The 26,011-nt window shown below is 57.8% G+C and overlaps 1 protein-coding gene across 1 annotated transcript in view; it reads left to right on the top strand.

Annotated features, from left to right (window-relative positions):
• LOC147098718 (extracellular serine/threonine protein kinase FAM20C-like) overlaps window positions 1-22,021 on the top strand; it is a 146,174-nt gene extending 124,153 nt beyond the window's left edge. The window contains exon 10 of the mRNA XM_085969406.1: window positions 21,334-22,021. Coding sequence (XP_085825532.1) covers window positions 21,334-21,574 — 241 coding nt within the window. The 3' untranslated portion in view covers window positions 21,575-22,021. The remainder of the gene's footprint in view (window positions 1-21,333) is intronic.
• The last annotated feature ends 3,990 nt before the right edge of the window (window positions 22,022-26,011 follow it).

Raw genomic sequence — 26,011 nt, forward strand, 5'->3', positions numbered from 1 at the left:
TGACCCCCACCAATGGTCAATGCCCTGTGACCCACACGGTCAGTGCCTTGTCACCCCCCACAGTCAGTGCCCTGTGACACCCCACAGACAGTGCCCTGCGACCCACATGGTCAATGCCCTGTGACTTCCCCACGGTCAATGCCCTGTGACCCCCCGCGGTCAATGCCCTGTGACCCCCCCCGCGGTCAATGCCCTGTGACCCCCCCGCGGTCAATGCCCTGTGACCCCCCCCGCGGTCAATGCCCTGTGACCCCCCACGGTCAATGCCCTGTGACCCCCCCGGTCAATGCCCTGTGACCCCCCCGGTCAATGCCCTGTGACCCCCCGCGGTCAATGCCCTGTGACCCCCCGCGGTCAATGCCCTGTGACCCCCCACGGTCAATGCCCTGTGACCCCCCCACGATCAATGCCCTGTGACTGACCCCCCCCCACGGTCAATGCCCTGTGACCCCCCCATGATCAATGCCCTGTGACTGCACCGCCCCCCCCCAACGGTCAATGCCCTGTGACCTCCCCACGGTCAATGCCCTGTGACCTCCCCACGGTCAATGCCCTGTGACCCCCCACGGTCAATGCCCTGTGACACCCGTGGTCAATGCCCGGTGACCCCACACGGTCAATGCCCTGTGACCCCCCAACGGTCAATGCACTGTGACCTCCCCACTGTCAGTGCACTGTCACCCCCACCAACGGTCAATGTCCTGTGACCCCCACCAACGGTCAGTGCCCTGTGACCCCCACAGTCAGTGCCCTGTGACCCCCACTGTCAGTGCCCTGTGACCCCCACTGTCAGTGCCCTGTGACACCACACAGTCAGTGCCCTGTGACCCCACCCATGGTCAATGCCCTGTGACCCACCCCCACAGTCAATGCCCTGTGACGCACCCCCACAGTCAATGCCCTGTGAACCCCCACGGTCAATGTCCATGTGACCCCCCCCAACAATCAATGCCTTGTGACCTCCCCAGGGTCAATGTCCTGCTCGCCCACTAACAGACAGTGCCCTGTGACCCCCAACAGGCAGTGCCCTGTGATCCCCCAACAGTCAGTGCCCTGTGACCCCCCAACAGTCAGTGCACTGTGACCCCCCACGGTCAGTACCCTGTGACCCCACCCACGGTCAGTGCGCTGTGACCTCCCCACGGGCAATGTCCTGTGACGCCCACGATCAATGCCCTGTAACCCACCCTAACAGTCAATTCCCTGTGACTCCCACCAACGGTCAGTGCCCTGTGACCCCCCACGGTCAGTGCCCTGTGACCCCCCCCACGTTCAGTGCCATTTGACCCCCCACGGTCAGTGCCCTGTGACCCCCCACGGTCAGTGCACTGTGACCCCCCACGGTCAATGCCCTGTGACCCCCACGGTCAATGCTCTGTGACCCCCTACGATCAATGCCCCGTGACCCCCCCCAACGTTCAATGCCCTGTGACCTCCCCACGGTCAATGTCTTGTGACCCCCATCAATGGTCAATATCCTGTGACCCCCACCAATGGTCAATGCCCTGTGACCCACACGGTCAGTGCCTTGTCACCCCCCACAGTCAGTGCCCTGTGACACCCCACAGACAGTGCCCTGCGACCCACATGGTCAATGCCCTGTGACCTCCCCACGGTCAATGCCCTGTGACCCCCCGCGGTCAATGCCCTGTGACCCCCCGCGGTCAATGCCCTGTGACCCCCCGCGGTCAATGCCCTGTGACCCCCCGCGGTCAATGCCCTGTGACCCCCCGCGGTCAATGCCCTGTGACCCCCCGCGGTCAATGCCCTGTGACCCCCCGCGGTCAATGCCCTGTGACCCCCACGGTCAATGCCCTGTGATCCACACAGTCAGTGCCCTGTGACCCCCCACAGTCAGTGCCCTGTGAACCCCACGGTCAAAGACCTGTGACCCCCCACAGTCAAAGCCCTGTGACACCCCAACAGTCAGTGCCCTGTGACACCCCACAGACAGTGCCCTGCGACCCACAGTCAATGCCCTGTGACCTCCCCACGGTCAATGCCCTGTGACCCCCGCGGTCAATGCCCTGTGACCCCCCGCGGTCAATGCCCTGTGACCACCCGCGGTCAATGCCCTGTGACCCCCCGCGGTCAATGCCCTGTGACCCCCCGCGGTCAATGCCCTGTGACCCGCCGCAGTCAATGCCCTGTGACCCGCCGCGGTCAATGCCCTGTGAACCCCCGCGGTCAATGCCCTGTGACCCCCCGCGGTCAATGCCCTGTGACCCCCCCGGTCAATGCCCTGTGACCCCCCGCGGTCAATGCCCTGTGATCCCCCCGGTCAATGCCCTGTGACCCCCCGCGGTCAATGCCCTGTGATCCACACAGTCAGTGCCCTGTGACCCCCCACGGTCAGTGCCCTGTGAACCCCACGGTCAAAGACCTGTGACCCCCACAGTCAAAGCCCTGTGACACCCCAACAGTCAGTGCCCTGTGACGCTCCCACTTTCAGTGCCCTGTGACCTCCACCAAAGGTCAATGCCCTGTGACCCCCCATGGTCTTTGCCCTGTGACCCCCCATGGTCTGTGCCCTGTGACCCCCCATGTTCTGTGCCCTGTGACCCCCACAGTCAATGCCCTGTGACCCCCATGGTCAGTACACTGTGACCCCACCCGCGGTCAATGCCCTGTTTCCTCCCCACAGTCAATGTCCTGTGACCCCACCCACAGTCAATGCCCTGTGACCCCACCCACGGTCAATGCCCTGTTACCTCCCCACAGTCAATGTCCTATGACCCCACCCACGGTCAATGCCCTGTAACCCATCCCCACAGTCAATGCCCTGTGACCCACCCCCACAGTCAATGCCCTGTGACCAGGTTGGGTGATTGGGCAGAAACATGGCAGATGCAATATAACGTGGATAAATGCGAGGTTATCCACTTTGATGTCAAAAACAAGAAGGCAGATTTTTATCTGAATGGCAATAGATTGGGAGAAGGGGAAGTGCAACGAGACCTGGGCGTCCTTGTGGACCAGTCGTTGAAGTTAAGCATGCAGGTTAAGAAGGCAAATGGTATGTTGGCCTTCGTAGCGAGAGGGTTTGAGTACAGGAACAAGGATGTCTTGCTGCATGTTGTACAGGGCCTTGGTGAGACCACATCTTGAGTATTGTGTGCAGTTTTGGTCGCCTTATCTGAGGAAGGATGTTCTTGCCATGGAAGGAGTTCAGCGAAGATTCACCAGACTGATACCTGGGATGGCAGGAATGACGTATGAGGAGAGATTGGGTCGATTGGGCTTGTACTCGCTGGAGTTTCGAAGAATGAGAGGGGATCTCATTGAAACTTATAAAATTCTAACAGGACTAGACAGACTAGATGCAGGAAGGATGTTCCCGATGGTCGGGGAGTCCAGAACCAGGGGTCACAGTCTAAGGATGAGGGGTAATCCATTTAGGACAGAGATGAGGAGGAATTTGTTAACCCAGAGAGTGGTGAACCTGTGGAATTCTCTACCACAGAAGGCAGTAGAGGCCAATTAATTAAATATATTCAAGAAGGAGTTGGATATATTTCTTAAGGCTAAAGGGATCAAGGGATATGGGGAGAAGGCAGGGACAGGGTACTGAATTTGGATGATCAGCCATGATCACATTGAATGGCGGAGCAGGCTTGAGGGGCCGAATGGCCTACTCCTGCTCCTACCTTCTATGTTTCTATGACCCCCCACGGTCAATGTCCATGTGACCCCCCTCAAAGATCAATGCCCTGTGACCCCCCCACGATCAATGCCCTGTGACCCTCCCTTTGGTCAGTGCCCTGTGACCCCCACAGTTAATGCCCTGTGGCCTCCCCACATTCACTGCCCAGTGACCCCTGATGGTTTATGCCCTGTGACCCCTGCCAAGTCCGTGATCTGTGAACCCCCCCCAACGGTGATTGCCCTGTGACCCCCCACGGTCAATGCCCTGTGACCCCCCACGGTCAATGCCCTGTGACACCCGTGGTCAATGCCCGGTGACCCCCCAATGGTCAATGCACTGTGACCTCCCCACTGTCAGTGTACTGTCACCCCCACCAACGGTCAATGTCCTGTGACCCCCACCAACGGTCAATGCCCTGTGACCCCCATGGTCTGTGCCCTGTGACCCCCGACAGTCAGTGCCCTGAGATCTCCACAGTCAGTGTCCTGTGACCCACATGGTCAATGCCCAGTGACCCACCAAATGTCAATGCCCTGTGACCCCCACAGTCAATGCCCATGTGACCCACCACGGTCAATGGCCATTTGACCCACCACGGTCAGTACCCTGTAACCCCACCCACGGTCAGTACCCTGTGACCCCACCCACGGTCCATGCCCTGAGACCATCCCCACAGTCAATGCCCTGTGACCACCCCCCCCCCCCCCACGGTCTGTGCCCTGTGATCCCCACAGTCAATGCCCTGTGATCCCCCTCGGTCAGTGCCCTGTGACCCCCCTCGGTCAATACCCTGTAACCCACCCCCACGGTCAATTCCCTGTGACCACCCACGGTCAATGCCCAGTGACACCCCCACAGTCAAAGCCCTGTGACACCCCCACAGTCAAAGCCCTGTGACACCCCCACAGTCAAAGCCCTGTGACACCCCCACAGTCAAAGCCCTGTGACACCCCCACAGTCAAAGCCCTGTGACACCCCCACAGTCAAAGCCCTGTGACACCCCCACAGTCAAAGCCCTGTGACACCCCCACAGTCAAAGCCCTGTGACACCCCCACAGTCAAAGCCCTGTGACACCCCCACAGTCAGTGCCCTTTGACCCCCACAGTCACTCCTGTGACCCCCACGGTCAATGCCCTGTGACCACTCACGGTCAATGCCCTGTGACCACCCAGGGTCAGTGCCCTGTGAACCCCCCCCAGGGTCAGTGCCCTGTGACCCCCCCCAGGGTCAGTGCCCTGTGACCCCCCCCCCAGGGTCAGTGCCCTGTGACCCCCCACGGTCAATGCTCTGTGAACCCCCACGGTCAATGCCCTGTGACCCCCAATGGTCAATGCCCTGTGACCCCAACGGTCAATGCCCTGTGACCCCCCAACGGTCAATGCCCTGTGACCTCCCCACGGTCAATGCCCTGTGACCCCCACCAACGGTCAATGCCCTGTGACCCCCTGTGGTCAATGACCTGTGACCCCCCACGGTCAATGCCCTGTGACCCCCCATGGTTTGTGCCCTGTGACCCCCCATGGTCTGTGCTCTGTGACTCCCCACAGTCAGTGCCCTGTGAACCCCACAGTCAGTGCCCTGTGACCCCCCACAGTCAGTGCCCTGTGACCCCCACTGTCAGTGCCCTGTGACCCCCACTGTCAGTGCCCTGTGACCCCCACTGTCAGTGCCCTGTGACCCCCACTGTCAGTGCCCTGTGACCCCCACTGTCAGTGCCCTGTGACACCACACAGTCAGTGCCCTGTGACCCACCCCCACAGTCAATGCCCTGTGACGCACCCCCACAGTCAATGCCCTGTGAACCCCCACGGTCAATGTCCATGTGACCCCCCCCCAACGATCAATGTCTTGTGACCTCCCCAGGGTCAATGCCCTGCTCGCCCACTAACAGGCAGTGCCCTGTGACCCCCAACAGTCAGTGCCCTGTGATCCCCCAACAGTCAGTGCCCTGTGACCCCCCAACAGTCAGTGCACTGTGACCCCACCCACGGTCAGTGCGCTGTGACCTCCCCACGGGCAATGTCCTGTGACGCCCACGATCAATGCCCTGTAACCCACCCTAACAGTCAATTCCCTGTGACTCCCACCAACGGTCAATGCCCTGTGACCCCCCACGGTCAGTGCCCTGTGACCCCCCCCACGTTCAGTGCCATTTGACCCCCCACGGTCAGTGCCCTGTGACCCCCCACGGTCAATGCCCTGTGACCCCCACGGTCAATGCTCTGTGACCCCCTACGATCAATGCCCCATGACCCCCCCCAACGTTCAATGCCCTGTGACCTCCCCACGGTCAATGTCTTGTGACCCCCATCAATGGTCAATATCCTGTGACCCCCACCAATGGTCAATGCCCTGTGACCCACACGGTCAGTGCCTTGTCACCCCCCACAGTCAGTGCCCTGTGACACCCCACAGACAGTGCCCTGCGACCCACATGGTCAATGCCCTGTGACTTCCCCACGGTCAATGCCCTGTGACCCCCGCGGTCAATGCCCTGTGACCCCCCTGCGGTCAATGCCCTGTGACCCCCCGCGGTCAATGCCCTGTGACCCCCCCGGTCAATGCCCTGTGACCCCCCCGGTCAATGCCCTGTGACCCCCCGCGGTCAATGCCCTGTGACCCCCCGCGGTCAATGCCCTGTGACCCCCCGCGGTCAATGCCCTGTGACCCCCCGCGGTCAATGCCCTGTGACCCCCCACGGTCAATGCCCTGTGACCCCCCCACGATCAATGCCCTGTGACTGCCCCCCCCCACGGTCAATGGCCTGTGACCCCCCCACGATCAATGCCCTGTGACTGCACCGCCCCCCCCAACGGTCAATGCCCTGTGACCTCCCCACGGTCAATGCCCTGTGACCTCCCCACGGTCAATGCCCTGTGACCCCCCACGGTCAATGCCCTGTGACACCCGTGGTCAATGCCCGGTGACCCCACACGGTCAATGCCCTGTGACCCCCCAACGGTCAATGCACTGTGACCTCCCCACTGTCAGTGCACTGTCACCCCCACCAACGGTCAATGTCCTGTGACCCCCACCAACGGTCAATGCCCTGTGACCCCCATGGTCTGTGCCCTGTGACCCCCGACAGTCAGTGCCCTGAGATCCCCACAGTCAGTGTCCTGTGACCCACATGGTCAATGCCCTGTGACCCCCCACAGTCAGTGCCCTTTGACCCACATGGTCAATGCCCAGTGACCCACCAAATGTCAATGCCCTGTGACCCCCACAGTCAATGCCCATGTGACCCACCACGGTCAATGGCCATTTGACCCACCACGGTCAGTACCCTGTAACCCCACCCACGGTCAGTACCCTGTGACCCCACCCACGGTCCATGCACTGAGACCATCCCCACAGTCAACGCCCTGTGACCCCCCCCCCCCACGGTCTGTGCCCTGTGATCCCCACAGTCAATGCCCTGTGATCCCCCTTGGTCTGTGCCCTGTGACCACCCATGGTCAATGCCCTGTGACCCCCCTCGGTCAATACCCTGTAACCCGCCCCCACGGTCAATTCCCTGTGACCACCCACGGTCAATGCCCAGTGACGCTCCCACAGCCAAAGCCCTGTGACACCCCCACAGTCAAAGCCCTGTGACACCCCCACAGTCAAAGCCCTGTGACCCCCCGCAGTCAAAGCCCTGTGACCCCCCACAGTCAAAGCCCTGTGACCCCCCACAGTCAAAGCCCTGTGACCCCTCACAGTCAATGCCCTGTGACCCGCCACGTTCAATGCCCAGTGACTCCCCCACAGTCAAAGCCCTGTGACACCCCCACAGTCAAAGCCCTGTGACACCCCCACAGTCAAAGCCCTTGACACCCCCACAGTCATAGCCCTGTGACCCCCCACAGTCAGTGCCCTGTGACCCCCCCCACGGTCAATGCCCTGTGACCCCCCACAATCAATGCCCTGTGATCCCCCACGATCAATGCACTGTGACCCCCCACAGTCAGTGCCCTGTGACCCCCCCCACCGTCAGTGCCATGGGAACCCCTATGGTCAGTGCTCTATGACCCCACAGTCAGTGCCCTGTGACCCCCCAATGGTAAATGCCCTGTGACCCCTCCCAACGGTCAGTGCCCTGTGACTCCCACAGTCAATGCCATGTGACCCCCTTTGGTCAGTGCTCTATGACCCCACAGTCAATGCCCTGTGACCCCCCCAACGGTCAATGCCCTGTGACCCCCCCAACGGTCAATGCCCTGTGACCCCTCCCAACGGTCAATGCCCTGTCACCCCCACATGGTCAATGCCCTGTGACCCCCTATGGTCAGTGCTCCTTGACCCCACAGTCAATGCCCTGTGTCCCCTCCCAATGGTCAATGCCCTGTGACCCTCCCAGCGGTCAATGCCCTGTGACCCACCCAGCGGTCAATGCCCTGTGAACCCCTCCCAATGGTCAGTGCCCTGTGACCCCCACAGTCAATGCCATGTGATCCCCCAAGGTCGGTGCTCTGTGACCCCCACAGTCAGTGCCCTGTGACCCCCACAGTCAGTGCCCTGTGACCCCCACGGTCAGTGCCCTGTGACCCCCACGGTCAGTGCCCTGTGACCCCCACGGTCAGTGCCCTGTGACCCCCACGGTCAGTGCCCTGTGACCCCCACGGTCAGTGCCCTGTGACCCCCACGGTCAGTGCCCTGTGACCCCCACGGTCAGTGCCCTGTGACCCCCACGGTCAGTGCCCTGTGACCCCCACGGCCAGTGCCCTGTGACCCCCACGGCCAGTGCCCTGTGACCCCCACGGCCAGTGCCCTGTGACCCCCACGGTCAGTGCCCTGTGACCCCCACGGTCAGTGCCCTGTGACCCCCACGGTCAGTGCCCTGTGACCCCCACGGTCAGTGCCCTGTGACCCCCCACGGTCAGTGCCCTGTGACCCCCCACGATCAATGCCCTGTGACCCCCCCCACAGTCAGTGCCCTGTGACCCCCCACAGTCAGTGCCGTGACCCCCCACAGTCAATGCCCTGTGACCCCCCCAATAGTCAATGCCCTGTGACGCCTCCCAACAGTCAGTGCCCTGTGACCCCCACAGTCAATGCCATGTGATCCCCCACGTTCGGTGCTCTGTGAGCCCCATGGTCAAAGCCCTGTGACCCCCAACGGTCAATGCCCTGTGACACTCCCAATGATCAGTGCCCTGTGACCCCTCCCAATGGTCAGTGCCCTGTGACCCCCACATGGTCACTGTCCTGTGACCCCCAGCAGTCAATGCCATGTGACCCTCCCAGCGGTCAATGCCCTGTGACCCCTCCCAATGGTCAGTGCCCTGTGACCCCCACAGTCAGTGCCCTGTGACCTCCAAATTCAAAGCCCTGTGACCCCTCCCAATGGTCAATGCCCTGTGACCCTCACACGGTCACTGTACTGTGACCCCCAGCGGTCAATGCCCTGTGACCCTCCCAGCAGTCACTGCCCTGTGACCCTCCCAGCGGTCACTGTCATAGAGTCATAGAGTTATACAGCACGGATAGAGGCCCTTCGGCCCATCGTGTCCGCGCCGGCCATCAAGCCCTGTCTAATCTAATCCCATATTCCAGCATTTGGTCCGTAGCCTTGTATGCTATGGCATTTCAAGTGCTCATCCAAATGCTTCTTGAATGTTGTGAGGGTTCCTGCCTCCACAACCCTTTCAGGCAGTGAGTTCCAGACTCCAACCACCCTCTGGGTGAAAAAGTTCTTTCTCAAATCCCCTCTAAACCTCCCGCCCTTTACCTTGAATCTATGCCCCCTAGTTATTGACCCCTCTACTAAGGGAAAAAGCTCCTCAGCATCCATCCTATCTATGCCCCTCATAATTTTGTACACCTCAATCATGTCCCCCCTCAGCCTCCTCTGCTCCAAGGAAAACAAACCCAATCTGCCCAGTCTCTCTTCATAGCTGAAGCGCTCCAGCTCTGGTAACATCCTGGTGAACCTCCTCTGCACCCTCTCTAACGCGATCACATCCTTCCTGTAGTGTGGCGACCAGAACTGCACACAGTATTCCAGCTGTGGCCTAACCAGTGTTTTATACAGCTCCATCATAACCTCCTTGCTCTTATATTCAATGCCTCGGCTAATGAAGGCAAGTATCCCATATGCCTTTTTTACCACCTTATCCACCTGTTCCGCCGCCTTCAGGGATCTGTGTACTTGCACACCCAGATCCCTCTGACCCTCCGTCTTGCCTAGGGTCTTTCCATTCATTGTGTATTCCCTTGCCTTGTTAGCCCCCCCAAAGTGCATCACCTCACACTTTTCCGGGTTAAATTCCATTTGTCACTGTTCCGCCCATCTGACCAACCCATCTATATCGTCCTGCAGACTGAGGCTACCCTCCTCGCTATTTACCACCCTACCAATTTTTGTATCATCCGCGAACTTACTGATCATACCTTTTACATTCATATCCAAGTCATTAATATAGACCACAAACAGCAAGGGACCCAGCACCGATCCCTGTGGTACCCCACTGGCCACAGGCTTCCAGTCACAAAAACAACCTTCGACCATCACCCTCTGCCTTCTGCCACTAAGCCAGTTTTGTATCCAATGTGCCAAGGCACCCTGGATTCCATGGGCTCTTACCTTCTTGACCAGTCTCCTGTGCGGGACTTTATCGAAGGCCTTACTGAAATCCATGTATACCACATCCACTGCGTTACCCTCATCCACACACCTAGTCACCCCCTCAAAAAATTCAACCAAATTAGTCAGACATGATCTTCCCTTGACAAAGCCATGTTGACTATCCCTGATTAATCCTTGCCTCTCCAAGTGGAGACAAATTTTGTCCCTCAGAATTTTTTCCAATAATTTTCCTACCACTGATGTTAGGCTCACTGGCCTGTAGTTCCCCGGTTTTTCCCTACTACCCTTCTTGAATAATGGTACTACATTAGCGGTTCTCCAGTCCTCTGGCACATCCCCTGTGGCCAGAGAGGTCCTGAATATATGTGTTAGAGCCCCCGCAATCTCTTCCTTTGCCTCACACAGCAGCCTGGGATACATTTCATCCGGGCCTGGGGATTTATCCATTTTTAGGCCAGCTAAAACCGCCAATACCTCCTCCCTCTCGATGTTAATATGTTCGAGCATATCACAGTCCCCCCGCCCTATTTCTATGTCTACATCGTCCTTCTCCATAGTGAAAACAGATGCAAAAAATTCATTTCGAACCCCTCCTACATCTTCCGGCTCCACACACAGATTGCCACTTTTATCCCTAATGGGCCCTATTTTTTCCCTAGTTATCCTCTTACCCTTAATATACTTATAAAGCATCTTCGGATTTTCCTTTATTTTGCTCGCCAGTGTTATTTCATGGCCCCTCCTTGATCTCCTAATTTCTTTTTTAAGTATCCCCCTGCACTTTTTGTACTCCTCTAGGGCTACCTCCGTCTTTAGCCTTTTGTATCTACCAAAAGCCCTCCTTTTTTTCCTAATCCATTCTCGTATATCCCCTGACATCCAAGGTTCCCTGTGGTTTTTGGAACCACCCTTGACCTTTACGGGAACATGTTGCCATTGTATGATCTCAATCTCCCTTCTGAAAGCCTCCCATTGCTCCGATGCGGATTTTCCTACAAGTAGCTGATCCCAGTCCATTTTGGCCAGATCCTGCCTTATCCTATTAAAATCGGCCTTCCCCCAATTTAGAACCTTTATTTCCGGCCCATCCCTGTCCTTTTCCATGACTACCTTAAATCTTACCATATTATGGTCACTATCACCAAAGTGCTCACCTACTAGCACTTTTTCCACTTGGCCGGCCACATTCCCTAGAATTAGGTCCAGTACCGCCCCCTCTCTTGTAGGACTTTCTACATGCTGGCTCAAAAAGCTCTCCTGGATGCACTTTAAGAATTCTACACCCTCTGAGCCTTTCACACTCTGACTATCCCAGTTAATATTGGGGAAGTTGAAATCCCCCATTATTATTACCCTATTATTTGCACATTTCTCTGAGATTTGCCTACATATCTGTTCCTCTATCTCCCCCTGACTGTTTGGAGGCCTATAGTACACTCCCAGCAAAGTGCTTGCCCCCTTTTTGTTTTTAAGCTCCACCCATATGGCCTCATTAGAGGAACCTGCTAATATATCATCCCTCCTTACTGCAGTAATTGACTCCTTAATTAATATTGCGACACCCCCTCCTCTTATACCTCCCCCTCTGTCTCGCCTGAAGATTCTGTACCCCAGAATATTGAGCTGCCAGTCTTGCCCCTCCCTCAACCATGTCTCCGTGATAGCAACAATATCATACTCCCATGTGTTTATCAACACCTTCAGTTCATCCACCTTATTTGCAAGACTCCTTGCATTAAAATAGATGCCATCCAGCCTTGCCCTTATATATTTGCCCTGTCTACCAAGCTGACTTGTTTTTTTCTCTATAATTGGCAGCACATCACCCCCTATTTCAGCTCCCCTCTGTATCCCATCCCCCTGCCAAGTTAATTTAAACCCCCCCCAACAGTGCTAGCAAACCTCCCCGCAAGGATATTTGTCCCGCTCTGGTTCAGGTGCAACCCGTCCGACTTGTACAAGTCCCACCTTTCCCAAAAGCAGGCCCAGTGATCCAGGAAAGTAAAACCCTCCCCCCTACACCAACTCTTTAGCCACGCATTCATCTGCTCTATCCTCCCATTCCTATACTTACTAGCACGTGGCACTGGGAGTAATCCAGAGATTACAACCTTCGAGGTCCTGCTCTTTAATCTGTTACCTAGCTCCCTAAATTCTTGATGCAGGACCTCATCCCCCTTCCTTCCTATGTCGTTGGTCCCAATGTGGACCACGACCTCTGCCTGCTCACCCTCCCCCTTAAGAATGCCCTGTAGCCGCTCAGTGACATCCCAGACCCTGGCCCCAGGGAGGCAACAAACCATCCTGGAGTCACGTTTGCGGCCACAGAAACGCCTATCTGTTCCCCTTACGATAGAATCCCCTACCACTATTGCTCTCCCACTCTTTTTCCTCCCTTCCTGAGCAGCAGAAGCGTCCCTGGTGCCAGGAAGCTGGCCGCTGCTGCCTTCCCCTGGTGAGTCATCCCCCTCAACAGTATCCAACTTGGTATACCTGTTTGAGAGGGGGATGTCCGCAGGGGTTCCCTGCACTTCCTGCCTGCCTCTGTTGCTCCGCCTGATGGTCACCCCCTGTGCAGCCCTACCCTGAGGCGTGAACAACTCGCTAAACGTGCTATCCACGACCCTCTCAGCATCGTGCATGCTCCAAAATTCATCCACCCGCAGCTCGAGCGCCGCAATGCGGTCTACAAGTAGCTGCAGCTGGATGCATTTCCCGCACACATGGTCATCAGGGACACTGGCAGCGTCCCTGACTTCCCACATGGAGCAAGAGGAGCAGAACACGGGTCTGAACTCTCCTGCCATGACTTACTCCTTTAATTAATTAAAAAATTTATTCAATACCCCAGTTACAGGTATACTCTAGGGCGCTTTATTTACCAACTGTCCCCACTACACCAGAGACCCTAGAAATTTAACACCACAGAAGTCAAGCTTGTATTGAAAAGAGAGAAATACTCACCAACCAATCACTTACCTGCTCCCTGGTGACGTCACACTCTGATTACTTTTTACCTCTCTCCCCGCTGCTGAGTTGGTCGGGCCTTGGTCTTCGTGTCGGTTTTTATACCGGGCTCCGACTCACTGCTCCCGCTGGTCCCGACTGGTCTCGGGCCTCGCTGCTCTCCGGTTTTTATACCGGGCTCCGACTCACTGCTCCCGCTGGTCCCGACTGGTCTCGGGCCTCGCTGCTCTCCGGTTTTTATACCGGGCTCCGACTCACTGCTCCCGCTGGTCCCAACTGGTCTCGGGCCGCGCTGCTCTCCGGTTTTTATACCGGGCTCCGACTCACTGCTCCCGCTGGTCCCAACTGGTCTCGGGCCTCGCTGCTCTCCGGTTTTTATACCGGGCTCCGACTCACTGCTCCCGCTGGTCCCAACTGGTCTCGGGCCTCGCTGCTCTCCGGTTTTTATACCGGGCTCCGACTCACTGCTCCCGCTGGTCCCAACTGGTCTCGGGCCTCGCTGCTCTCCGGTTTTTATACCGGGCTCCGACTCACTGCTCCCGCTGGTCCCAACTGGTCTCGGGCCTCGCTGCTCTCCGGTTTTTATACCGGGCTCCGACTCACTGCTCCCGCTGGTCCTGACTGGTCTCGGGCCTCGCTGCTCTCCGGTTTTTATACCGGGCTCCGACTCACTGCTCCCGCTGGTCCCAACTGTCCTGTGACACTCCCAACGGTCTGTGCTCTGTGACCCCCACAGTCAATGCCATGTGACCCCCCATTGTCAGTGTTCTATGACCCCTACAGTTAATGCCCTGTGACCCCCCACATTCAGTGCCCTGTGACCCCCAACGGTCAATGCCCTGTGACCCCATCAAAGTCAGTGCCCTGTGACCACCAATGGTCAATGGCCTGTGACCCTTCCCAACAGTCAATGCCCTGTGACCTCTCCCAAAGGTCAGTGACCTGTGACCCTCACGGTCAATGCCCTGTGACCCCCACCTGCAGTCAATGTGCTGAGACACCCCCCCATGGTCAATGTCCTGTAATCCCCCCACGGTCAATGTCCTGTGACCCCCCCATGGTCAGTGACCTGTGACCCCCACGGTCAATGCCCTGTGACCCAACGGTCAATGCCCTGTGACCCCCAACGGTCAATGCCCTGTGACCTCCCCATGGTCAATGCCCTGTGACCTCCCCACGGTCAATGCCCTGTGACCCCCACCAACGGTCAATGCCCTATGTCCCCCAACGGTCAATGCCCTTTGACCCCTCCCAATGGTCACTGCCCTGTGACCCCCATGGTCAATACCCTGTGACACTCCCAATGGTCAGTGGCCTGTGACCCCTCCCAATGGTCATTGCCCTGTGACCCCCCACAGTCAATGCCATGTGACCACCCACAGTCAGTGCCCTTGACCACCACACGGTCAATACCCTGTGACCCCTCCCAATGGTCACTGCCCTGTGACCCCTCCCAATGGTCACTGCCCTGTGACTCCCATGGTCAATACCCTGTGACACTCCCAATGGTCAGTGGCCTGTGACCCCTCCCAATGGTCATTGCCCTGTGACCCCCCACAGTCAATGCCATGTGACCCCCTATGGTCAGTGCCCTATGACCCCACAGTCAATGCCCTGTGACGCCCCAACGGTCAATGCCCTGTGACCCCTCCCAATGGTCAATGTCCTGTGACCCTCACACGGCCACTGTCCTGTAACCCCCACAGTCAGTGCCCTGTGATCCCCCACGGTCAATGCCTTGTGAACCCCCACGGTCAATGCCCTGTGACCCCCCACGGTCAATGACCTGTCACCCCCCACAGTCAGTGCCCTGTGACCCACCCCCACAGTCAATGCCATATGACCTCCCCACGGTCAATGTCCAGGTGACCTACCACAGTCAGTAAACTGTGACCACACCCACGGTCAATGCCATGTGACCCAACCCCACAGTCAGTGCCCTGTGACACTCCCAACGGTCAGTGCCCTGTGACCCCTCGCAACGGTCAATGCCATGTGACCCCCATATGGTCACTGTCCTGTGACCCTCAGCGGACAATGCCATGTGATCACCCACGGTCGGTGCTCTATGACCCCCACAGTCAGTGCCCTCTGACCCCCATGGTCAAAGCCCTGTGACCCCCAACAGTCAATGCCCTGTGACACTCCCAACGGTCAATGCCCTGTGACCCCCACACGGTCACTGTCCTGTGATCCCCAACGGTCAATGCCCTGTGACCCTCCCACGGTCAATGCCCTGTGAACCTCCCAACGGTCAGTGCCCTGTGACCCCCACAGTTAATGCCATGTGACCCCGCATTGTCAGTGTTCTATGACCCCCCCACATTCAGTGCTCTGTGACCCCGGACGGTCAATGCCCTGTGACCCTTCCCAACGGTCAATGCCCTGTGACCCATCCCGAAGGTCAATGACCTGTGACCCCCCATGGTCAGTGCCCTGTGACCCCCACGGTCAGTGCCCTGTGAACCCCCCATTGTCAGTGTCCTGTGTCCGCCCCCCCAGTCAATGTGCTGAGACACCCCCCGCGAGTCAATGTCCTGTGATCCCCCACGGTCAGTGTCCTGTGACCCCCACGGTCAATGCCCTGTGACCCCCATGGTCAAAGCCCAGTGACACCACACGTTCACTGCCCTGTGACCCCTCCCAATGGTCAATGTCCTATATCCCCCAGAGTCAATGCCCTGTCACCCCCATGGTTAATAACTTGTTACCCCCACAGTCAGTGCCCAGTGATCCCCACACGGTCACTGCCCTGTGACCCTCCCAATGGTCAGTGCCTATAACCCCCATAGTCAATGTCCTGTCACCCCAATGGTCAAAGCCCAGTGACCCCCCACTGTCAGTGCCCAGTGAACCCCCACTGTCAGTGCCCAGTGAACCCCCACTGTCAGTGCCCAGTGACCGCCACACAGTCAATGCCCTGTGACCCTCCCAATGGTCAATGCCCCATAACCCCCACAGTCAATGCCCTGTGACACCCCATGATCAATGCCCTGTGACCCCCCACGATCAATGCCCTGTGACCCCCCACAGAGTGCCCGGTGACCCACCCCCACAGTCAATTCCATGTGACCTCCCCACGGCCAATGTCCAGGTGACCTACCACAGTCAGTAAACTGTGACCACTCCCAACGGTCAGTGCCCTGTGACCCCCACAGTCAATGCCATGTGACCCCCTATGGTCAGTGCTCTATGACCCAACAGTCAATGCCATGTGACCCTCCCAGCGGTCAATGCCCTGTGACCCCTCCCAACGGTCAGTGCCCTGTGACCCTCCCCACAGTCAGTGCCCTGTGACCCCCATGGTCAAAGCCCTGTGACCAGTCCCAACGGTCAATGCCCTGTGACCTCCCCACGGTCTGTGCCCTGTGACCCCCCACAGTCATTGCCCTATGACTCCCACAGTAAGTGCCCTGTGATCCCCACAGTCAATGCCATGTGACCCCCTATGGTCAGTGCTCTATGACCCCACAGTCAATGCCCTGTGAACCCCCAACGGTCAATGCCCTGTGACCCCTCCCAACGGTCAATGCCCTGTGACCCCCACACGGTCACTGTCCTGTGACACCCACACGGTCACTGTCCTGTGACCCCCAATGGTCAACGCCCTGTGAACTCGCAGCGGTCAGTGCCCTGTGACCCCCCACATTCATTGCCCTATGACCTCCACAGTCAGTGCCCTGTGACCCCCCATGGTCAATGCCTTGTGAACTCCCATGTTCAATGCCCTGTGACCCCCCACAGTCATTGCCCTGTGACCCACCCCCTCAGTCAATGCCATGTGACCCCCCCACGGTCAATATCCAGGTGACCTACCACAGTCAGTAAACTGTGACCACAGGCACAGTCAATGCCCTGTGACCCACCCCCACAGTCAGTGCTCTGTGACCCCCCACCGTCAGTGCCCTGTGACCCCCATGGTCAATGCCCTATAAACCCCATGGTCAATGCCCTGTGACACTCCCAACGGTCAGTGCCCTGTGACCCCAACAGTCAATGCCATGTGACCCCCTATGGTCAGTGCTCTATGACCCCACAGTCAATGCCCTGTGACCCCCACACGGGCTCTGTCCTGTGACCCCCAACGGTCAATGCCCTGTGACCCTCCCATGGTCAATGCCTTGTGAACCTCCCAACGGTCAGTGCCCTGTGACCCCCACAGTCAATGCCATGTGACCCCGCATTGTCAGTCTTCTATGACCCCTACTGTCAGTGCCCAGTGAATGCCACACGGTCAATGCCCAGTGACCCTCCCAATGGTCAATGTCCTATATCCCCCAGAGTCAATGCCCTGTCACCCCCATGGTTAATGACCTGTTACCCCCACAGTCAGTGCCCTGTGACCCCCAATGGTCACTGCCCTGTGACCCCCAATGGTCACTGCCCTGTGACCCCAATGGTCACTGCCCTGTGACCCCCAATGGTCACTGCCCTGTGACCCCCAATGGTCACTGCCCTGTGACCCTCCCAATGGTCAGTGCCTATAACCCCCATAGTCAATACCCTGTCACCCCAACGGTCAAAGCCCAGTGACCCCCACAGTCAGTGCCCAGTGAAGCCCCACTGTCAGTGCCCAGTGACCGCCACACAGTCAATGCCCTGTGACCCTCCCAATGGTCAATGCCCTATAACCTCCACAGTCAATGCCCTGTGACCCCCATGGTCAAAGCCCAGTGACCCTCACACAGTCAATACCCTGTGACCCCTCCCAACGGTCACTGCCCTGAGACCTCCAACAGTCAATGCCCTGTGACACTCACAATGGTCAGCGGCCTGTGACCCCTCCCAATGGTCAGTGCCCTATGACCCCACATTCAATGCCCTGTGACCCCCCAACAGTCAATGCCCTGTGACCCCTCCCAACGGTCAATGCCCTGTGACCCCCACAAGGTCAATGCCCTGTGACCCCCACAAGGTCACTGTCATGTGACCCCCACACGGTCACTGCCCTGTGACCCTCCCTTCGGTCAGTGCCCTGTGACCCCCCGAGTCAGTGCCCTGTGACCCTCACGGTCAATCTCCTGTGACCCCCACCACGGTCAATGTCCTGTGACCCCCACCACGGTCAATGTCCTGTGACCCCCCCACAGTCATTGCCCTGTGACCCCCACAGCTATTGTCCTGTGAACCCCACAGTCAGTGCCCAGTGACCCCCAATGGTCAATGCCCTGTGACCCCTCCCAATTGTCAATGCCCTGTCACCCCTCCCAACAGTCAACGCCCTGTGACCCCCACACGGTCAATGCCCTATGACCCTCCCAGCGGTCAATGCCCTGTGACCCCCACAGTCAATGCCATGTGACCCCCCGCGGTCAGTGCTCTGTGACCCCCCGCGGTCAGTGCTCTATGACCCCGACAGTCAAAGCCCTGTGACCCCCAACGGTCAATGCCCTGTGACCCCTCCCAATGGTTAGTGCCCTGTGACCCCCCACAGTCAATGCTATGTGACCCCCCACGGTAAGTGCCCTATGACACCCACATTTAATGTCCTGTGACCCCCCCCCCCACATTCAGTGCCCTGTGACCCCCAACAGTTTATGCCCTGTGCCCCCCCACAATCAGAGCCTTGTGACCCCCCCCACATTCAGTGCCCTGTGACCCCCAATGGTCAATGCCCTGTGACCCTTCCTAATGGTCAATGCCCTGTGACCGTCCCCCACAACGGTCAATGCCTTGTGACCTCCCCATGGTCAATGCCCTGTGACCTCCCCATGTTCAGTGCCCTGTGACCCCTCCCAATGGTCTATGTCCTGTGATCCCCCCACGGTCAGTGCCCTGTGACCTCCTCATGTTTGGCGCCCTTTGCCCCCCCACAGTCAGTGCCCTGTGACCCCCCAGGGTCAATACCCTGTGACATCCCCACGGTCAATGCCCTGTAACCCCCCATGATCAATGACCTGTAACCCCCTACAGTCAGTGCCCTGTGACCCCAATGGTCAATGCCCTGTGACTCCTCCACACGATCAATGTCCTGTGACCTCCCCATGTTTAGTGTCCTGTGACCCCTCCCAACGGTCAATGTCCTGTGACCACCCCCATGGTCAATGCCCTGTGACCCCCCATGATCAATGCCCTTAACCCCCTACAGTCAGTGCCCTGTGACCCCAATGGTCAATGCCCTGTGACTCCTCCACACGATCAATGTCCTGTGACCTCCCCATGTTTAGTGCCCTGTGACCCCTCCCAACGGTCAGTGCCCTGTGACCCCTCACGGTAAGTGCCCTGTGACCCCCCGCTGTCATTGCCCAGTGACCCTCCGAATGGTCAATGCCCTGTAACCCTCTGGTCAATGCCCTATAACCCCCATAGTCAATGCCCTGTCACCCCCCATAGTCAATGCCCTGTGACCCCCCACAGTCAGTGCCCAGTGATCCCCACACGGTCACAGCCCTGTGACACCCAACGGTCAGTGCCCTGTGACCCCCACAGTCAATGCCCTGTGACCCCCCAATGGTCAATGCCCTGTGACCCCCCAACGGTCAATATCCTGCGACCCTCCCAGCGGTCAATGCCCTGTGACCCCCACAGTCAATGCCATGTGACCCCCCCACAGTCAGTGCTCTATGACCCCCTATGGTAAGTGTCCTATGACACCCACAGTTAATGCCCTGTGACCCCCCCACATTCAGTGCCCTGTGACCCCCAACAGTTTATGCCCTGTGCCCCCCCCAGTCAGAGCCCTGTGACCCCTCCCCCACATTCAGTGCCCTGTGACCCCCAATGGTCAATGCCCTGTGACTCTTCCTAATGGTCAATGCCCTGTGACCGCCCCCCACAATGGTCAATGCCTTTTGACCTCCCCATGGTCAATGCCCTGTGACCTCCCCATGTTCAGTGCCCTGTGACCCCTCCCAACGGTCAATGACCTGTGATTTCCCCCACGGTCAGTGCCCTGTGACCACCCCATGGTTGCTGCCCTGTGAACCCCACAGTCAGTGCCCTTTGACCCCCCACAGTCAGTGCCCTGTGACCTCCCCACGGTCAATGCCCTGTGACCCCCCCATGATCAATGACCTGTAACCCCCTACAATCAGTGCCCTGTGACCCCAATGGTCAATGCCCTGTGACCTCTCCCAACGGTCAATGTCCTGTGACCACCCCCATGGTCAATGCCCTGTGACCTCCCCACGGTCAATGCCTTGTGAACCCCCCCATAGTCAATGCCCTTTGACCCCCCACAGTCAGTGCCATGTGACCCCCCCACGGTCAGTGCCCTGTGACCCCTGACAGTCAGTGGCCTGTGACCCCCCACGGTCGGTGCCCTGTGACCTCCCACAGTCAGTGCCCTGTGACCCCCCCCATGGTCAGTGCTCTGTGATCCCCCATGGTCGGTGCCCTGTGACCCCCCCCCACGGTCAGAGCTCTGTGACCCCCAGCGGTCAATGTCCTGTGACCCCCCCACGGTCAGTGCGCTGTGACCTCCCCATGGTCGGTGCTCTGTAAACCCCCCATGGCCAGTGCCCTGTGACCCCACGGTCAGTGCCCTGTGACCCCCCCCCATGGTCAGTGCCCTGTGACCTCCCCACGGTTGGTGCCCTGTGAACCCCCCACGGCCAGTGCCCTGTGACCCCACGGCCGGTGCCCTGTGACCCCCCCACGGTCAGTGCTGTGTGACACCCCACAGTCAATGACCTTTGACCCACATGGTCAATGCCCTGTGAGCCCCCACGGTCGGTGCCCTGTGACCCCCCCACGGTCGGTGTCCTGTGACCCCCCCATGGTCAGTGCCCTGTGACTCCCCCCTCAGTCAATGTCCTGCGACCACCCACCCCCCGACCCCAGTCACTGTGAATCTTCAGAATTCTCTACCCCAGAGGGTTGTGGAGGCTCAGTCGTTGAGTATATTCAAGACTGAGAGCGATTGATTTTTGAATATTAAAGGTACGAAGGGATATGGGGATCGGGCGGGAGAGTGGCGTTGAGGTCGATGATCAGCCGTGATCTTATTGAATGGCGGAGCAGGCTCGAGGGGCCGTATGGCCTACTCCTGTTCCTAATTCTGATGTTCTTCTGTCCTGTGACTCCCCAGCCTGAAACACAGGCCGGGTGGGCCAAGGCTGAGGCAGAGGTTGTTGCTGTAATATTTCTCGGGATTTTGTGGTGATGCTGCGTTGCTATTTGATGTGTGTTTGCTGATATTGTGCACAGGATACGGAGCGGGACTTTCCTCCGCCTGCAGCTTCTGGCCACCGACAGCTACAAGCTCAGTGACGTCATGCGTGAGTTGCTACTGAGTGACACACTGAACCCCATCCTCACTGAGCCCCACCTCTTCGCTCTCAACCGCAGGCTGCTCACGGTGCTGGAAACCACCAAAGATTGTATTAATCGGCACGGCAAAGACAGTGTGGTGGAGAAGGATCTGGGAGCAAGGCTGGCCAGTCATTGACGAGGGTGGGACCACGCTTTGCTCTGACCATATGGATTGTTTGTACCTGGACTGTAACACACTGATGTTTGTCTATCCCGCACCCTCGACCCGCATCCCCTGCCTCCCCTGACCTCCAAATCCCCGCAGCCCACCCCCTGCAGCCCCCTCCCTACACGAACCCCTCGCCCCAGAACTCCGCGCCCCAGAACTCCTCGCCCCCTGAACTCCTCGCCCCCTGAACTCCTCGCCCCCTGAACTCGTCGCCCCCTGAGCTCGTCGCCCCCTGAGCTCGTCGCCCCCTGAGCTCGTCGCCCCCTGAACTCCTCGCCCCCTGAACTCCTCGCCCCCTGAACTCCTCGCCCCCTGAACCCCCACCACTGCCACAATGTAAACACGAGCCAGTCTCCAGATTCAGTGTCGAGAAACATCATCTTTGACTGTTAAATAAAATCTGTTTTTTGCTGCTCCAGGTCCTGCTGTTAGTTTCATGCACTCAGTGACGGAGCCTCTGCTTCTGTATCAGACTGTATGTACTGTACACACCCTCCCTCCATCCTCACCTCCCTCCATCCACACCTCCCTCAATCCACACCCTCCCTCCATCCTCACCTCCCTCCATCCTCACCTCCCTCCATCCACACCTCCCTCCATCCTCACCCTCCCTCCATCCACACCCTCCCTCCATCCACACCCTCCCTCCATCCACACCCTCCCTCCATCCACACCCTCCCTCCATCCACACCCTCCCTCCATCCACACCCTGCCTCCATCCACACCCTCCCTCCATCCACACCTCCCTCCATCCACACCTCCCTCCATCCACACCCTCCCTCCATCCACACCCTCCCTCCATCCACACCCTGCCTCCATCCACACCCTCCCTCCATCCACACCTCCCTCCATCCACACCTCCCTCCATCCACACCCTCCCTCCATCCTCACCTCCCTCCATCCACACCCTCCCTCCATCCACACCTCCCTCCATCCACACCCTGCCTCCATCCACACCCTCCCTCCATCCACACCTCCCTCCATCCACACCCTGCCTCCATCCACACCCTCCCTCCATCCACACCTCCCTCCATCCACACCTCCCTCCGTCCTCACCTCCCTCCGTCCGCACCCTCCCTCCGTCCGCACCCTCCCTCCGTCCGCACCCTCCCTCCGTCCGCACCCTCCCTCCGTCCGCACCCTCCCTCCGTCCGCACCCTCCCTCCGTCCGCACCCTCCCTCCGTCCGCACCCTCCCTCCGTCCGCACCCTCCCTCCGTCCGCACCCTCCCTCCGTCCGCACCCTCCCTCCGTCCGCACCCTCCCTCCGTCCGCACCCTCCCTCCGTCCGCACCCTCCCTCCGTCCGCACCCTCCCTCCGTCCGCACCCTCCCTCCGTCCGCACCCTCCCTCCGTCCGCACCCTCCCTCCGTCCGCACCCTCCCTCCGTCCGCACCCTCCCTCCGTCCGCACCCTCCCTCCGTCCGCACCCTCCCTCCGTCCGCACCCTCCCTCCGTCCGCACCCTCCCTCCGTCCGCACCCTCCCTCCGTCCGCACCCTCCCTCCGTCCGCACCCTCCCTCCGTCCGCACCCTCCCTCCGTCCGCACCCTCCCTCCGTCCGCACCCTCCCTCCGTCCGCACCCTCCCTCCGTCCGCACCCTCCCTCCGTCCGCACCCTCCCTCCGTCCGCACCCCTCCCTCCGTCCGCACCCTCCCTCCGTCCGCACCCTCCCTCCGTCCGCACCCTCCCTCCGTCCGCACCCTCCCTCCGTCCGCACCCCTCCCTCCGTCCGCACCCCTCCCTCCGTCCGCACCCCTCCCTCCGTCCGCACCCCTCCCTCCGTCCTCTACCCCACCCTTCCTCCACACCCCTTCCCTCCATCCACTCCCCACTCCCTCAGGGTATTTACACAGCCCATCACAGGATGAGACAGTGTATATACATAGCCCAACACAGAATGGGACAGGGTGTATACAAAGACCACAGGATGGGACAGGGTATTTACAAAATCCAACACAGGATGGGTCAGAGTATCTACAAATCCCAACATAGGATGGGACAGCGTATATACACAGCCCAACACAGGATGAGACAGCATATATACATTTCTTGCCATGGAGGGAGTGCAGCGAAGATTCACCAGACTGATACCTGGGATGGCAGGAATGACGTATGAGGAGAGATTGGGTCGATTGGGCTTAAAGTCGCTGGAGTTTAGAAGAATGAGAGGGGATCTCATTGAAACTTATAAAATTCTAACAGGACTAGACAGACTAGATGCAGGAAGGATGTTCCCCATGGCGGGGGAGTCCAGAACCAGGGGTCACAGTCTAAGGATAAGGGGTAAGCCAGTTAGGACTGAGATGAGGAGGAATTTCTTCACCCAGAGAGTGGTGAACCTGTGGAATTCTCTACCACAGAAGGCGGTGGAGGCCAATTCATTAAATATATTCAAGAAGGAGTTAGATATATTTCTTAAGGCTAAAGGGGTCAAGGGATATGGGGAGAAGGTAGGGACAGGGTACCGAGTTTGGATGATCAGCCATGATCTCATTGAATGGCGGAGCAGGCTCGAGGAGCCGAATGGCCTACTCCTGCTCCTATCTTCTATGTTTATGTTTCAACACAGAATGGGACAGCGTATATATACAGCCGAACACAAGATGGGACAGTGTATATCCACTGCCCAACACAGGATGGGAATTTTATATACACAGTCTAACACAAGATTCGACAGCATATATACACAGACAACACATGATGGGAAAGGGTATATACACAGACACATACAGGATGGGACAGGGTATTTACACATCCCCACAAAGGATGGGACAGCATATATACACAGCCCAATGCAGAATGTGACAGCGTATGCAAACAGCCCAACACAGGATGGGACAGGTTTATACACAGCCCAATACAGGATGGGACAGGGTATATACACAGCCCAACACAGGATGGGACAGTATATATATATATATACAGAGCCCAACACAGGATGGGACAATTTATATACACAGCCCAACACAGGATGGGACAGCATTTATAAACAGCCCAACACAGGATGGGACAGGGTATATACACAGCCCAACACAGGATGGGACAGCATTTATAAACAGCCCAACACAGGATGGGACAGGGTATATGCACAGCCCAACACAGGATGGGACAGCATTTATAAACAGCCCAACACAGGATGGGACAGGGTATATGCACAGCCCAACACAGGATGGGACAGCATTTATAAACAGCCCAACACAGGATGGGACAGCATATATACACAGGCCAGTACAGGATGGGACAGCATTTATAAATGGCCCAACACAGGATGGGACAGGGTATATACACAGCCTAACACAGGATGGGACAGCATTTATAAACAGCCCAACACAGGATGGGACAGGGTATATACACAGCCCAACACAGGATTTGACGGCGTATATACACAGACAACACAGGATGTGACAGCGTATATGATGTAAGAAAGCTACTAGGCACTTGGTCTAAGCGTTAAACAAAGCTTTAATCAACTGTTTTACAACATGGAGGTCTAGTTGTGTCCTTCACTAGTTCCTGTTAAGAATGTCCTGCGCAAGCTGGGCCTGTGCCCGAGTATTTATACTCTCCCTGGATAGCGCCACCCGCAGGCCGCTCAGTATTATTTCATAAGTCTTTCATGAATGACTGATTCATGTCAGTATATACACAGCCAAAAACAGAAGGGTCAGGGTATCTACACAGCCTAGCACAGGACAAGACAGCTTATATACACAGACAACACAGGAAAGGACAATGTATATACATGGCCCAACACAGGATGGGACACGGTACATATACAGCCCAAAACAGGATGGGACAGTTTATATACACAGCACAACACAGGATGGGACAGGGCATATACACAGCCCAGCACAGGATGAGAAAGGGTATATATACAGCCCAAAACAGGATGGGACTGCATTTATAAACAACTCAACACAGGATGGAACACGGTATATGCAGAGCCCAACACAGGATGGGACAGTTTATATACACAGCCCAACACAGGATCATACAGGGTATAAATGCAGCCCAGCAGAGGATGGGAAAGGGTATATACACAGACCAACACAGGATGGGACAGGGTGTAAACACAGCCCAACACAGGATGGGACAGGGTATATATATACAGCCCAACACAGGATAGAACAGCTTATATACACAGCCCAACACAAGATGCAGCAGCGTATATACACAGCCCAAAACAGGGTGGGAAAGCGTATATACACAGACAACACAGAATGGGACAGCTTATATACACAGCCCAACACAGGTTACGACAATATATATACAAAGCCCGACACCAGATGGGACAGTGCATATACACAGCCCAACACAGGATTCGACAGCGTATGAACACAGGATGGAACAGGGTATATACACAGACCCACACAGGATGGGACAGGGAATATACACAGTCAAA

Source organism: Somniosus microcephalus, chromosome 28 (assembly GCF_052327205.1).
Source record: "Somniosus microcephalus isolate GS21.2 chromosome 28, FLI_Smic_1.0, whole genome shotgun sequence".
NCBI lineage: Eukaryota > Metazoa > Chordata > Chondrichthyes > Squaliformes > Somniosidae > Somniosus > Somniosus microcephalus.